Source organism: Aquila chrysaetos, chromosome 3 (assembly GCF_900496995.4).
Source record: "Aquila chrysaetos chrysaetos chromosome 3, bAquChr1.4, whole genome shotgun sequence".
Classification (NCBI taxonomy): domain Eukaryota; kingdom Metazoa; phylum Chordata; class Aves; order Accipitriformes; family Accipitridae; genus Aquila; species Aquila chrysaetos.
The window spans coordinates 68,155,975-68,171,145 of NC_044006.1; the positions used below are offsets into that span (position 1 = coordinate 68,155,975).

General features: G+C 37.0%; 1 protein-coding gene across 4 annotated transcripts in view; it reads left to right on the forward strand.

The window, feature by feature from the left end:
• ESYT2 (extended synaptotagmin 2) overlaps positions 1 to 15,171 on the forward strand; it is a 91,033-nt gene that overhangs the window by 54,246 nt on the left and 21,616 nt on the right. For all 4 annotated transcript variants that reach the window (XM_030007559.2, XM_030007557.2, XM_030007558.2 and 1 more), the window contains exons 7-13: positions 3,450 to 3,505; positions 8,407 to 8,527; positions 10,017 to 10,193; positions 10,609 to 10,691; positions 12,069 to 12,117; positions 12,794 to 12,883; positions 13,467 to 13,562. In XM_030007559.2, coding sequence (XP_029863419.1) covers positions 3,450 to 3,505; positions 8,407 to 8,527; positions 10,017 to 10,193; positions 10,609 to 10,691; positions 12,069 to 12,117; positions 12,794 to 12,883; positions 13,467 to 13,562 — 672 coding nt within the window. The remainder of the gene's footprint in view (positions 1 to 3,449; positions 3,506 to 8,406; positions 8,528 to 10,016; positions 10,194 to 10,608; positions 10,692 to 12,068; positions 12,118 to 12,793; positions 12,884 to 13,466; positions 13,563 to 15,171) is intronic.

Here is a 15,171-nt window from a genome sequence, read left to right on the forward strand (position 1 = left end):
TTCAAACTGGCAAGGACAGTTCTTTGCATGTGTCCTCTAACAGAAGGGTCTATATTCCTGTCTCAAAACTAAAATCTTGTATTTCTTGGGCAGAGAATAAAAGTGCTTTGGATTATTTTGTGTGATGGAAACCTAAGCCTGTCTGTAAAGTTTTCAATTTCCCAGTTGAGGGAAATCTCTGCTTATGCAGAAGACAAGTGTGCTGTACATGGCATGAATGGAAAAGTAAACTCAATTTGAAAAATTTTCTGAAGATGCTTATATCTACAATGTTGTGTCACATTTTACCATTGCATTCATAATTTAGTTGGTGTTGCATACAGATTATTCAGTTAATTTATTGCACATTCATCCAGTGTTTGTATCATTTCATAAGTGGAAAACTAAATCCAAGTCGGTCAATATTTATTGCATATTTTAGAATGACTGTTGTTACAAGCAGCAAGAATATGATCTGTTTCATTATTGTGAAATGTGCCTTGATTTCTGCCATGTTGTTCACTTAATGCTTTTGAGTGTTGTAAAAGCACTTGTACATTTCAGAAAAAAAATCCCATTCTGAGATGATGATGACACATTCTATGTTTTGAAGTTATTTTATAGTGAGAGCAAATATCAACTTCACAGATAGATTGCAGAGTAGTCATCTAACATTAATTGTTGATATCATGTAAAAGAGCAAAGAGACCATAACTGTTTACCGTGTGTTTATAAAAGTTAGGGTTTTAGAGGTATTCCAACCTTTGGGTAAGGATACTTTTCATTAAAATTTCTGGAGTCTGAGAATCAATTATTTTATCACAGAACTTATTTTTGGAAAGCTATCTGTTTCCACCTGTTCATGCAGTTTGGTCATTAGAGCTACTATTAATGTTCAGAGAATATCTTCCTCATAATGTTATTTTGTTTACCTCCAGTGTGGTGTCCATCTGGAAACATGAACTTGGAAATTCAGTTTTATATTAAATAGTATCTGATGCTATGTTTTATTTTGTCCTGCAAGATAATTTTAATGCACAGAATCAAGTAAATAAACAACTAAGTGAGAGGATGTCTTTGGAACATACTAGTTATAAAGACAAAATATCTTAATTGTGAAATGTAGTTACCAGCAGACAAATAAAACTTTATCCAGTGGTGCATTTCACCAGTGATGTAAAGGCTAAAACAGAAGTGATACCAGCAACAAATGCAAGAAGTGTTTTACCTTTGTTTCTTTTTGCCCTAAACTGCAAAAAGAAATTATTGCTATTTAGTAAAGAGTTCAAAGTTCTGTTACTTTTTTTCCTCCTCCAACATTATTCTCAGTGTCTGTTTGGGATATTGTGCTGAAAAGTAAATCAAAAGGAAAAATTAACTTTCTGATGAAACTTGCAAAATACAGTTTTAGAAGTCTCTTAAAAATCAACCTAAGTTTTCACGGTAGTATCAATTCTGCAGTATCCTATTGGAAAGCTCCTGTTATTTCTAAAGCCACAGAATTAAGCTTGTAAGAAACATCTTACTCATAGTTCAGCAAAGTGTCTAAAGAGTTGCATTTCTCTGTACTGCTGCTACTTTATTGTGCATACTTTGAGAAACTGTTTTTTAAGGGTCACAGCAGAACAATAAAAATGTTGGGTTTTGGTTTTTTTTTTTTTCCTCTGCTATCATAATTTCATCATTATTGTGTCTGTTGAGATATTGAATATAATTCCTGGGCAAAAATCAGTATATGAAATGGATGGATAAAGGAAATACTCTGTAATTGGCAAGGGGAAAGAGGTGGACGCAGAGGCCTAATTAAATATAATAAAATACATACAACTGACAGAAATTTATTGTTTACTGCATTTTAACCCACACAGTATAAAATCATGTAAAGTAAGAAAATGAATTGAATTAAACCATGAAGTTTAGCTGTCATTCTGAGAGCTCTTCTCTTCTGTCTGATGCTGTAATGACAGAATGAAAAATTGTTTTGACTTTCATTCATTCTTCTAGAGTCTGGGAAACATGTTTATCCTGAAGGGTTTAGAAAATTGTATTTAGAGGAAGCAAACAGATAAACTGTAATGATCTGTATAAATTTGTAATTATTTTGTTCTAAGTGGGTTGGTTTCTAAATGTCAAAATATAGCAGATCTCCATGGAACTCCTTTTGGTTAATGGAGGTAGAGAGAAAGCTCCTTTCAATCATCCACTGGAGTTTAAGTTAGATACCTGTATTAGAGGAGTCTCTGTTTCTGTTTCTCTCCCGTCTATACAGAGACACAGGAGTGTAATACGGTAAAAGAAGGAGGCTAAGAAAAATCGTGCAGCAATTTTCTGAATGGTTATCAGCAGGGAAAGTGTTAAATTTTAAGCATTCAATTGAAGGCTGTATGTTTATTCACCCATCTGAATAGCATAGTTAGGAAGACACTAATCTTATTCCCTGGATGGGACCAAATGTTTGTTTTCTGTTGTAATATGTTCACAGAATAGTTGAGGTTGACGGGGACCTCTGGAAGTCATCTAGTCCAACCCCTTTGGTCAAACAGGGTCACCTAGAGCAGGTTGGCCAGGACCATGTCCAGGTGGCTTTTGACTATCTCCAAAGGTGGAGACTTCACAACCTCTCTGGGCAACCTGTGCCAGTGCTTAGTCACCCTCACAGTAAAAAAGTGTTTTGTAACGGTCAGAGAGAACCTCCTGGGTTTCAGTTTGTGCCCATTGCATCTTGTCCTGTCACTGGGCACCACTGAGAACAGCCCATCTCCATCTTCTTTGCACCCTCCCTTCAGGTATTTATGGATATTAATAAGATTCCCCTGAGCCTTCTCTGAGCTAAACAGTCCCAGCTCTCTCAGCCTTTCCTCATAGGAGAGATGCTCCAGTCCCTTCATCATCCTCATGGCCCTTTGTTAGACTGTCTCCAGTATGTCCTTGTACTAAGGAGCCCAAAACTGGACACAGCAGTCAGGGTGCTGGGTAGAGGGAAGGATTACCTCCCTCAGCCTGCTAGCAATGGTTTTCCTAATGCAGCCCAGGATAGCGTTAGCCTTCTTGTGGCAATGGCATGTTACTGGCTATGTGGATTCTTGCAGTACATCCCATGATATGTCTTGCCTTTTGTTTTGGAATATTCCGTTATTAATTCTCACTACCTTTTCCGTTGAAAGGATAATGATTTTTTTCTGCTTAATTGTTTGTTACAGTACACATGTATAGCGGGGTGTGTATTTATATGTATGTGTGGAAGGGTGGATAAGAGGATGGTGAGTTGTTTTTATAACTCTCTTTTAAAAACCATGGCTAAAAATTCTTTAGAATGGAAGAGGCTTTGGTTTTCTGCTTAAGAAAATCAAGGAAACTGGTTATTATCCCACTGATCAGAATCTATAGTGATCAGGTTTATTTCTTCAGTGTTGTGAATTCTAAGTTGCTTTTCTCCCCCCCCCCCCCCCCCCCTTCTCTGTAATTCACAGCTCTTGGAAATTAACTGGACTGGACTGACCAATCTTCTGGATGTTCCAGGACTGAAGTGAGTATGTGTAAAGCAGTTTTGATATTCCTTCACCCCAATAAGCCCCAGAAAATCTGAAGACTGTCAGCTAAGTAATTTTAGGTTAAATGACTCTGAGATGTTATCTCTTAATTTAGAATTCTATGAAATTGCTCAATATGCAGAAGGTAGTGATTTCATTACAAGTGAAAGTACATCAGAACTGTATCTAGTATGTCTTGGTAAAAACATTTTGAAAAGATAATTTTCAGTCTGCTTTTTTTAGTGTTCTCAACCTTTCCAGTTTTCCAGAATCTTGTGAATTTCCTATGTGCCATCTCCTAGGACAGCAGAAAGATAAAGAGCCTTATTTTTCGTGCCAGTGGGTTCACAACATCTTGGCTCATGGCTTTGTATGCTGATGCATCTCTAGTTGCTTGTGTAAAGGTAGTTAGAAGTACCTTAAGACAGTCATCAAATTAAACTAACTTTCTAATCTCTTCAAGTACTTACTGTTAAAGCTCTCAGTTTATTATGTGAAGACCAAATGGAGTAGCAAAATTATTGACCATATATAGCTAGAAAAATTGCTTGGCTTATTCAGAGCTTTTCAAAACAGTACATGATAAAACCCCAAAGAAAAAAGCAGATGTAGAGATGAAAACCAAGCTGCTTTGAATCTCTGCAATCCTGGTGAGGTTAAATCCACGAATATATTCACAATTGTCAAGTTGTAATAGTTACCCAGGGGCTTCTTAATACTGAAACAATGGCTAAGGGGATAATGGGGGATCTGATACACACTCGGATTTTGTGACTAGTCCTTTTATTGGATCCCATGCTCTCAAGAGTTGGCTGACTCCAGAATTATTTTTTTATTGTTTAAAAACAAGAGTTTGAATTGAGGTATTAAATTAATCCTTTAGTGCTCAATTGCGTGACTGAAACGGTTTTTGCTTTACTTAGGCATGTGAGGCCATTGCATGGAATCCCAGTTGAACAGTTTGAAATTAGAACTTGCATTAAGTAGGTTAATGGCTGCAAGATTTGCTTGTGTTTCAAGCCTGCTTAAGACTGCCTCCGAGGAAAGAGGTTTTCTTGATGTGTGAGAAAATGGCTTCGAAAATACAGCTCCTGAGTAATAATTTGCTCTTTTTATATAACACTAATAAATTTACATTTAGTACTTAAGCTTACTAGGCTCCTGAGTTTCATATCATGCTGCATATTTGCCTGACTGCAAACACAAAACCTCAGATGTAAACAAAGGATTGCCAAGTGTCTCAAGTTTATGGTTTCCAGAGCAACCAAGCTTGGCCACATATGCATAAAATGGTGCCATCTACATGTGGTATAGTTTCTATAGTAACTGTAACTGAGGTGAGTCATGCTGTGCCTTGCCAAGAGATTTCTTCAGTGCTGTATTTGTTTTTCTTATCTGTATAGATAGTGTATTTTGGTATGACAGTTTGATGTATTGTAGTTGTTAAAAACAACGATGAACAAGAGATTGCTGCTGCCACAGGTACCTTTTTCGTCCTGTAACTGTTGGCTGCACATTAAACTACTTATTCATACTCTGTTTGCAAATGTCTTCTACTAAATGAATTTCTGCATTTGCTGCTGGAAGCTTCCTTGTCAGCTGTTAACAACTTCCATTGCACTTTGTATATGACTCCACAAGGAGAAAGACACAAAAGTAATTCCTGTTCCATCATTAGGATAGCTTATGGAGGAGTGGAATTAAAACCTCTAAGTGAGGAGGAGCCAGGCTGTGAGAATACTCAAGGGCTGTCAGGAGAGGATGTTGATGATGGGAAGATGAATTATGTTATGGTTGCTTGAGATACAGTGAAAATACTCTGTGCAGTCAGAGATGTGCTGCCTCTGCAGCATGAATAAAGACGATGCAGGAAAAATACATAGCTGCTTATTCTGTCACCAAAAATAAAGTAGAGCTAAATAGCAGTACAGAAGAGTAAGTAAATATCAATTATATTTTTGCAACGAAATTGAGCTTTTGAAGACACTTACTATAATAAACTATATGAAGCATTTCACAACCATCGTTTTTGTGAACTGAAAAAATAATTGTACTTAGAATCAATGACTTAGAGTTTTACAATCTTAAGAAGGTGTTTATCGATGATGTATCAACATAAGGGTTTAAATTGATTCATCTTTCTCTGTTGCTTGATCAGTGATTTGTATCTGTTTTCCATAGATCAGACCTCTTAGTTTAAGTAATAAGATAGTTAAAAAGATCGTCATTTTTGCCTTGTATTCATGAAGAATACTTTCCACATGGGAGCATCCCATTTGGCTAATATTTGGTTAGATAAGTTTTAAACAGCTTGAAAGTGTCACGTTGTTTTAGAATTCGTTTAATTCATTACTTAGTTACGGTCTCTGGTATTCTTTTCCAGCTCCCTGTTTTTAAAGATGGAATATCTGCTTCCTCCTATGAGTGCAGTTTCTCTGTGTAAAATTCTGTGAAATTCCATTAATGCTGGTTCATTTTTCATATTCATTTCCCAGATGTTTTAGTGAAATTCAAGCATTTATGTTGGGATAAAATTGTGAGGCTCACCTTTGGAATCACAGAGTTGCGGTTTGGTCCTAGCATAAAGGTTTGGGAATCTTCCCAGTGACTGGGCTGGGTTGGGCTTCAGGCTGTTTCTCCCTCTTATTCAAGGAGATCTGCTGTAGCTCCATTTGAACATTAGTCAATCTCTGAACCTTTTGCTAGTCTATGATAGGGTTTTTTATGCCTATAGCTTATTTCATAGTGTATGTGATCTTCACTTAATACTAGAGAAAAGCACGATAACCTTTCTTTCAAGGCAGCTCTGGTACCATTGCCTCTCTCGCACTGCTTTCTCTGACCTAGGTCAGTTAGTTTTCTTCATTAATCTTCTGTTCTTAAGGCATGCACTTTATTGAGCATAAAGGCAGAGCTTTCTCTTCTTGCCAGGTAGGGACACTAACAGAAGTGGAAACAAAAACTTACGTGATCTCTCTACTGGAGACTTTTATTTTGAAAAGCGTTTTTGTTGCTTGTGTAGTTACCATCACCTCAGCTTTTGGTTTGGGTTTTTTTTTTCCTTTTAATATTAAAACTGGTTGAGATATTTATCTTAAATTTTTAAGTCAACTCTAACAAAATAATGGGTTCTATTTTCTTGGCTCATTTTAGAGAAAGTTTAGCATACATTAGTTGAAAACTCGATGTTTTGCAAGACAGGTGAAAAAGTTTGAAAAGCAACGTGTTACAATGATGACTAAAGGAAGCTACTTATTTTTAAATAATATCATCTTCTTATGGTAGTTGTCTTTATAGGGTTCAGTGTTCATATAGAATGAAAATCTTTCTAAATATGATTGGATAGGCTCTGCAAGAAAGGAAGAGGAATGAAAACTTCTCTTTAGGACAGATGTGAATTAACTCATGGAAGTGGAGAGGAAACTTTTCCTCTGAGCAATAGCTTAATGTTGTTCACTGTTGCTTCTTTCAGAGAATAAACAGAGGTCTGCATAGACCTGTCCATTGATCTTGATACAGCCTTGAGTTTCTTCTGTTCCCATGGTACTGGATGCCATTAAAAAGTCATCCATGTTCTATCATGTATCATAATTAATTTAGATTTACAGTGGAACTGGGCAGCCAAGGGCATGTAGGCTGTAGATGTTGCAAATCCGTGGCACGAAAGATCAGTGTGAATTTGAAATGGGCCAGGTTGTATTTAATGGGTTAATTCTGTGACCTCTCTCTACCATAATATGTTTATTGCTCACCACGCAATTTTCTGGCCAAATCAAAATGTAATATATATACTAAATCTTACAGCAGCTTTTGTGTTTTCATAAATATGCTAGCTGCTGAGTCAGAGCTACTCCCAACTGCAGAGTCAGTCTTAGAAAAACTTACAAGGCGATGACACACAAGTGTTTCATCTGAAAAATGTTCTAAGTAATCAAACTTTATCTGCATCTTAATTTTGTAAAGACTGTAAAAGGAGAATCATAAATTGTATTTAGGAGGAGAAATCATTCATCCCTGAAGCAGCTCCACCAGCTTTAGTGAGAGTGTACCTGCAGTTCAGAATATCTCAAGTATTTTTACAATTTTCTCTCTGAACCCTAAAATCTTCCTGGATACTTGTCTTCCATGGTGAATTGTACCACTCCAGTTCTGCCTTTTTGCCAGTGTAGGCAATGTGTGTAACCAGTGGTGTTGGTCTGACAATGTACTGATTTGTTGTCAGCTCAGACCCAAACTGGGTGAACTTGTAGCTAAGGAAATCTTCCTTTCTGTGTTTGTGGAGAAGTATGGGGTTGGGTTTTTTAAATGATTCATTACCGATGTGATTGTACTGCCACTCCCTTTTTGCCAGAACAAAACCTGTTTTGCCTTCCCTAGGCTATATTTTACTCGGCCACAAGCATGTTTTCTTTGTGTTTTTGTTTTAAATGATGGACCTCCCAGCTCAAGAGGACAACTTGTTTCATAACAATACAGGAATGGTTAGCCAAACTTTCAGGGACAGTTAAGTTGTCATTGAAATACAGAAGTAGATTAACAGTTAACATCTGCTTAGTTATATGCAACGCAGGCAAGAAGACTTATGCAATAGCCTTTTACCCTGGGTGGCTCTAAAAGGCAGGGGCGAGGGGGGAACTTGGTAGTGGCAGGGAAATGAGAACTTTATATTAATCGCTGCGGTTTCTGCTATTCACTGTCAGCTGCTTCCACCTGGTGGCCATTTTGGCAAGAATCCTTTATTTTAAAAAAAGTGTTTAAAACCCAGATGTGTCTTTTACGCTCCGCAAAAGGCAAATATTTTCTCCATTTCGGTTGCTAAGCAGCAAAAGGAGTATATTAGTGTGACATAACATTCTTCAACTCTCATGAAGTAACTAAGGATTATTTTCTCCAACAGCGGCTTATCAGATACAATAATATTGGATATAATATCCAACTACCTGGTCCTTCCAAATAGAATTACAGTCCCCCTTGTCAGTGAAGTGCAGATTGCTCAGTTGCGGTTTCCTATACCAAAGGTAAGCATGTTTCTGTTAATACTAATAATTTGGCATGTAGTTTTTTCTGTAGTAGTAACTGTTAAAGATGGGCACATCTGTGTGAATTTCTAAATACAGTTACTGCAGTAGTACAAGTTAATGTTAATCCAGTTAGTTAAAATAATTGATTTAATTTATAAATAATTTCTGTGGAGTTAATGTTTCATAATAATGCCAAGGAGGACTTTTTTGTTTTGCTAGAATCTTCAACACATTACTTGCTAAAATATAGTTCAACTGTATAGACTAAAAATTAAGTAGCATATTTTTTATATTATCACTGTAAATTATTGTTAGTGCTCTTCACTTGAAAGTTGCTACTATTTCTTGCTACTCGCTTTCTTGATACAACTGGCATGTTTCTGATTGTTGATTGCAGTTTTTCTTAGAATCATAGAATCATTTAGGTTGGAAAAGACCTTCAAGATCATTGAGTCCAACCATCAACCATGCCCACTAAACCGTGTTCTGAAGTACCCCGTCCACTCGCTTTTTGAATACCTCCAGGGATGGTGACTCCACCACTTCCCTGGGCAGCCTTTTCCAAGACCTGACAACCCTTTCAGTAAAGAAATTTTTCCTAATATCCAACCTAAACCTCCCCTGCCACAACTTTGAGGACATTTCCTCTCGTCCCATCTCCAGCCACCTGACAGAAGAGACCAGCACCCACCTCACTACAACCCCCTTTCAGGTAGTTGTAGAGAGCGGTGAGGTCTCCCCTCAGCCTCCTTTTCTCCAGGCTAAACAGCCCCAGTTCCCTCAGCCGCTCCTCATAAGACTTGTGCTCCAGGCCCCTCACCAACTTGGTTGCCCTTCCCTGGACACGCTCCAGCACCTCAATGGCTTTCTTGTGGTGAGGGGCCCAAAACTGAACACAGTACTCGAGGTGCGGCCTCACCAGTGCCGAGTACAGGGGAACAATCACCTCCCTGCTCCTGCTGGCCACACTGTTTCTGATGCAGGCCAAGACGCTGTTGGCCTTCTTGGCTACCTGGGCACACTGCGGGCTCATATCCAGCCGGCTGTCAACCAGCACACCCAGGTCTTTTTCTGCCGGGCAGCTTTCCAGCCACTCTTCCCCAAGCCTGGAGTGTTGTGTGGGGTTGTTGTGACCCAAGTGCAGGACCCGGCACTTGCTTGTTGAACCTCATACAATTGGCCTCAGCCCATCGATCCAGCCTGTCCAGATCCCTCTGTAGAGCCTTCCTACCCTCGAGCAGATCAACCCTGCCTCCCAAGTTGGTGTCATCTGCAAACTTGCTGAGGGTGCACTTGTCAGAAATCTCTTGAGTGCTAGGTGTGCTGTGTATGTGGATCATCATTGATATCCTTCCATTTACACTATGTCCAAACTAAGTTTCATGTTAAGGAAATTGCAGTGGAAATAATAAAACATATATTGCATAAACTGTGATGACATAGAAGCTTTCAGATTACTACATAAACTCATCTTTTCCTTTTTCAGGGTGTTCTGAGGATACACTTTATTGAAGCTCAGGACCTGGAGGGGAAAGATACTTACCTAAAAGGGATTGTCAAAGGGAAGTCAGATCCTTATGGAATCATCCGTGTGGGCAACCAGATCTTCCAAAGCAAGGTCATCAAAGAAAATCTCAATCCAAAATGGAATGAAGTTTATGAGGTATAATCAATAAAAATACCTTGTTGTCCATTCTGTAAAGTTGTCTTTTAAAGTTTCTTTTGTTAAAGAAGATACTCTGGGGACTTCCTTGAGGAGCTTCTTGATGTCTCCCTCTAAAAGCCCAAAGTTCTGTAACAAAACAGAAATTCTCCATTGATGTATATACTTTTTTTGTCTAGACTAAGCATCAGTAATTCTGAAAAGCAGTGTAGTCTCTTAAGCCAACATTAGCAAATTGCATCTGAAAAGCTCTTATACTTGCTCTACTCATTAAATTGCATCTTTTTTAAAGCATTTGCTTATTGATATGTTTTAATAGACAGAGGCGCTGCAGTTCAATGATTTACTGTTACTATGCCATTTATCAAAGCTAGTTAGTTTTACCATTGACAGTGTCATCTTACTGTACCTCCAGGCCTTAGTATATGAACATCCAGGACAGGAGTTAGAGATTGAGCTCTTTGATGAAGATCCAGATAAAGATGACTTCCTGGGAAGGTAAATGTTATGGAGAATATGTTTGTAGGTATTGAAAAGAGATTAAATATTTCGATGTAGTTTTTTTTTTTTTTTTTCCCAAATTTTTGCGTTTTATTGCAGTCGTAGTTCTGCTATATTACTGTATTTATAAATTAATTATCTTTTCAAAATTATGGTAGGAAGTAGTTCCCTAATTACTTCATATATGTAAATATATGTATATAAAAATGTGCTTGTGTGTGTATATACACATCTATATGTTTACATATTTTTTTAAAAAATAAGGTAAGTATTGCGTGCACCCAGAAAAACAAAAGGGATTGTTTGGGGTTTTTTGGTTGTTTTGGGGTTTTTTGTTTTGTGGTTTGTTTTTTTTTTTTAGGAATTGTACCCTACTTGCTCGAATGTTTGTAAGCTAGCACTAAGTCTTAATTATTTCTGCAGGGAAAGTTAATATAGCTTTATAACTGTCTATCTTCTTCATTTTCATAGGTTTTTAAATGGCTATTTACAGATTATTTTTCTCTAAGAGCTGATCTTAACTATTTTATTAAAGAAAAAAAATTTGCTGTAATGCTTTCGCAAACATTACTCACTTTTAGATTCCATAGGCCTACCTTTAGTGTTTACCCATAAACATTTCAGGGTTTTAGTCAGCTTCTTTCTCCAGTAATTTGTCACCTTTATTTCTTGCAGAGTTTTGGAGCTTCCCATTGTTGCTTTCCATACAGAGTAGAACTCCCTTATCTTTCCAGCTCCTTCTCTCTTAACAGGAGCAACAGTACCTACTTCTCTTCTCATTAAAATAAAGAAGTAGGTAGTACAAAGGCTTCTTTTCTTTGCACTTCCCTAATCTAACACTGAAGCGGTGGGGGGGGGGAAGTGGCATAATGTGTACGTCAGTACAAATAAAATAAAAAGCCACAACAAATGTTCATGCACTGGCATGCAGTTGTCTGCCCTGTTTAATTTTTAGCAGATTCCCTGGTACGTTTTTAGTTTGTGTGAACTAGCACTCTCCCAGACAATGCCAAAGCATGAATTCCCTCATAGCATATGTCCAGGGGCTATTTCCAGTGGGTAGTTTGGATGTGGTCACTGTTTTGAGAGTTTGGTCATATGTATGTGAGCCATACTGCGCCAGTTGCCCTTGCAGCTACAAAATGGGCTCTAGTATAGGCATATTTTCTGTTATCCTGCATTCATCTTCATTCAGCCATTTCATTCCCTACTTCTTCCTCTCTTAGGGGCTAAAAGAATAGTATTCTGCTCTTTTGATCTCAGTGGAAGCCTGGATACTCAGCAAGCACAGGGTGGGGTTTGAGTTTTATATTAGATTTTTTTGCCTCTTGGCTAAAATTCTGATTTTTTTTCCTTTTCTTTTCTTTTTTCTAGTTTGATGATAGATTTAATTGAAGTTGAAAAGGAGCGTCTTCTAGATGAGGTAAGTGTTCAGTAAGTTTTGGGTTAAAAAAAACCATATGTTGTATATGTAGTTGTTCTTGTATTTTTTTTTTTTTTTTTTCCCCTGGGAATAGTTCCTGTATGTGCATGAATAACCTTAATGCAACAGAAATAGATTCCCTGATGATCAGTACAGTGGTTTAAGGGATATCTGAATTTGTAAAATCTGAAGAATAATGCCATTCTTCTTCTGTCTTGGGGTTTTCAGATTATTAGTATGTAAATGCACAAAACAGTAACTTACATATTTGGTGAGAGTTTTTTCTTGCAGGAGAATAGTAAATTGCCTGGTTTATTATTAGACTGAGCAGACTAATTTTTGTCCTATATGTAAGACAGATTTTGTAGTAATGTTATGCAGGGTTTGTATTTCCTGAACATCTTTACAGAACTTAAAGAATTCTCTTTATATTTTATAAATGCTTTTACTGTATAACATAGAGGTTTGTATGGCTGTTTTTGTTATTCTGTGTTGTAATATTTAGTGTGAAATAGGACCTTTTAAAGAATGAAACAGGTCTTTTCAGGTTAGGCAGACTTCAGCTGTGCAAGATTTCTAGTAGAGCTTAGCATTTCCTAAATACCCTGAAGAGCCAATTGCAATCATGTATTTGTTTGGCGTCAGATTATTTCACATTACTTTGCTTGACTTTTAGTGGTTTACTTTGGATGAAGTGTCCAAAGGAAAATTGCATTTAAAACTGGAATGGCTCACATTGATGCCAACTGCTGAAAATCTAGATAAGGTATTAAAGGAACACACTACTTTTATCCTAATCTTAATTGTTGTGGGTTTGTTTTTTTTGTTGTGGGTTTGGGGGGGGGGGGACGGGGGGACACACACGACACGACAGGGGAGGGGTTGTTAAGTATGTAAGTAGTTTAATTCTGTAGCTGTTGTGAATTTGGATAAACCTGTAACTTTATTCCAAGCTGTTTGTCTTTAGAAAGCTCAAACCAGTCATAACTGTCAATGTACTCTTGTGGCATGGGATTTTAAAATGCTTTTGTTGTCCTCTTCTTTTCTCTTAATGTTATGGTTTGAGAATATCAGCTAACATTTCATTAGCATGGGAGATAAAGCTGGATATGATACTATAATCTGTCCAGTCAAAAAAAAAAAATATTTAGGAAATGGGGTGGAAATTTCCATAAAAATGGGTTTGAAGTATCTATGTGAGTCTTGAAAACTTACTTCTTGTTCTTCATAGTGTGCATTTGTGAATGTTTACATATTGGGAGAGGTTTTTAAAATATTTTTCAGGAATGGGACAGAAATAATGATATTATTTGATTTTCAGAAAGGCTTACAGTATGTTTTTGGTTTAGGTGCTAACAAGCATTAGAGCTGATAAGGACCAAGCCAATGATGGGCTTTCTTCTGCATTGCTTATTCTCTATTTGGACTCGGCAAGAAACCTGCCCGTAAGTTATATTCTGATGGATACCCTTTTCTTGTGGGTATCTCTTGTGTACTTCCAGCATGTCTTGCTTGGTAGTATGGCACACTGCTTTACTAACACACATTATGCCATGTTTTCTATACTTTGTCTCGTTTCAAAACGTGTAATGTAAGGTCCACATTTCTAGTATTCTAGTATTATAGATATATATTTCATAAAACATTACTCTTTAATCGGTTTGATTTTTCTTTAAAGAATGCTCCTTTCCTGGACTTGAAAGGCTGCATGTTTTTATTAGACAGTGTTTTCCATAAATAGTATGGGATTAGCATGAGGAATTTTAAGGAACTAACTGGGAAAAGGTCCACTTCCTTGAGTTCAGGTAAACTTGCTTGCTTTGGCTTAGGGTATCTGTGGTAGATTTGAAGGTACTGAAGTCCTCATTATGAAACTAATACTGTGTAGTTGATGTTACAGTGGCAGAATACTTGTGTGAGATTTCTGTCAGGTTGTCATTTGGAGTATTGTTTATTTGCTTGTGCACAAACCCCAAAAAACTAATGGTTCTGTCATTATATGGATTATACTATGGGACTGTGAAATAGCGTGTTTATGACAATCACAGACTGTTTTGTAGTTTATTTCAGGATAGTAAAGTACTGTTCCTTGTTGTAAATGATAGAAGTAATAAAGTAAACCCTACCATAAATAGATATGTGAAACAGAACACTGAGTTTTGCTGTTTTTCAGCATTGCTATTAGATGAGAAATTCTGGAAGTGGTGACTGAAGTACTAATCAGAGAACAAAGTTTTCAAGCCTCAGATTTTTTTGTATACATTTTGCAAATTTGTCCACTCATCTTAAATTTAAGTTAAAATGCTGCATCAAACAGAATGGTAACAAATAAAACCTTAGTAGCCTAAACAGTTTACATCACTGACTAGTGATTTCATGTCTGTTCCAGGGTGTATAGAGAAGTGTTTGGAAGTAGTATTTATAGGTTATTTTAAAAGCTAAAAAGTTGTAGCTCATTTGAAAGAGAGTCCTTCGTTATCTTTTTTACTTCACTATATTGAATTCAGGGGAACTCTGGATTTTACTCAAATTGTTACAAGTTTTATATATTTGTTAAAATACACTAAAGCCTTTTACTTAAAATGAATAGTTTAAAGTTCTCCCATCCAGAATTTCCAATTTTTTTCCATAAAACTGCTTTTCTATATTAGATTAGCTTCTCCAGCAAATACTCAGAGGCTTTCTCCTAAGTTTAGTTTTTTCCCTTCCTGTTTTAAACATTCTGTAACATTGTCTCCCTCCTTCAGAAAGGTTAGGCTGCAAGTCTTGAGTTCTACCTACTTTTGAGGACAGTATTTTAATTTCAGTGTCTTATTCAGTACTTCCAGTCAGTAGATCTCTAAACTCTAGGGCTCAGAAAGGGGAAGTTCCTTGCACAAAGCTGACCAATTAGGAAATCTGGGAACAGGATTTCATATTTCTTATTGCTGTGTCTGATGTTCTGTCTACAGTACAAGATTGCCTGGGCAGGTTGGGAATAAGGATGGTCACAGTGTGGGACCTGTTTAACCCTCTTTTTTTTTGTTTCTTGCTCTACCAGCCCAGAAAAGCAGT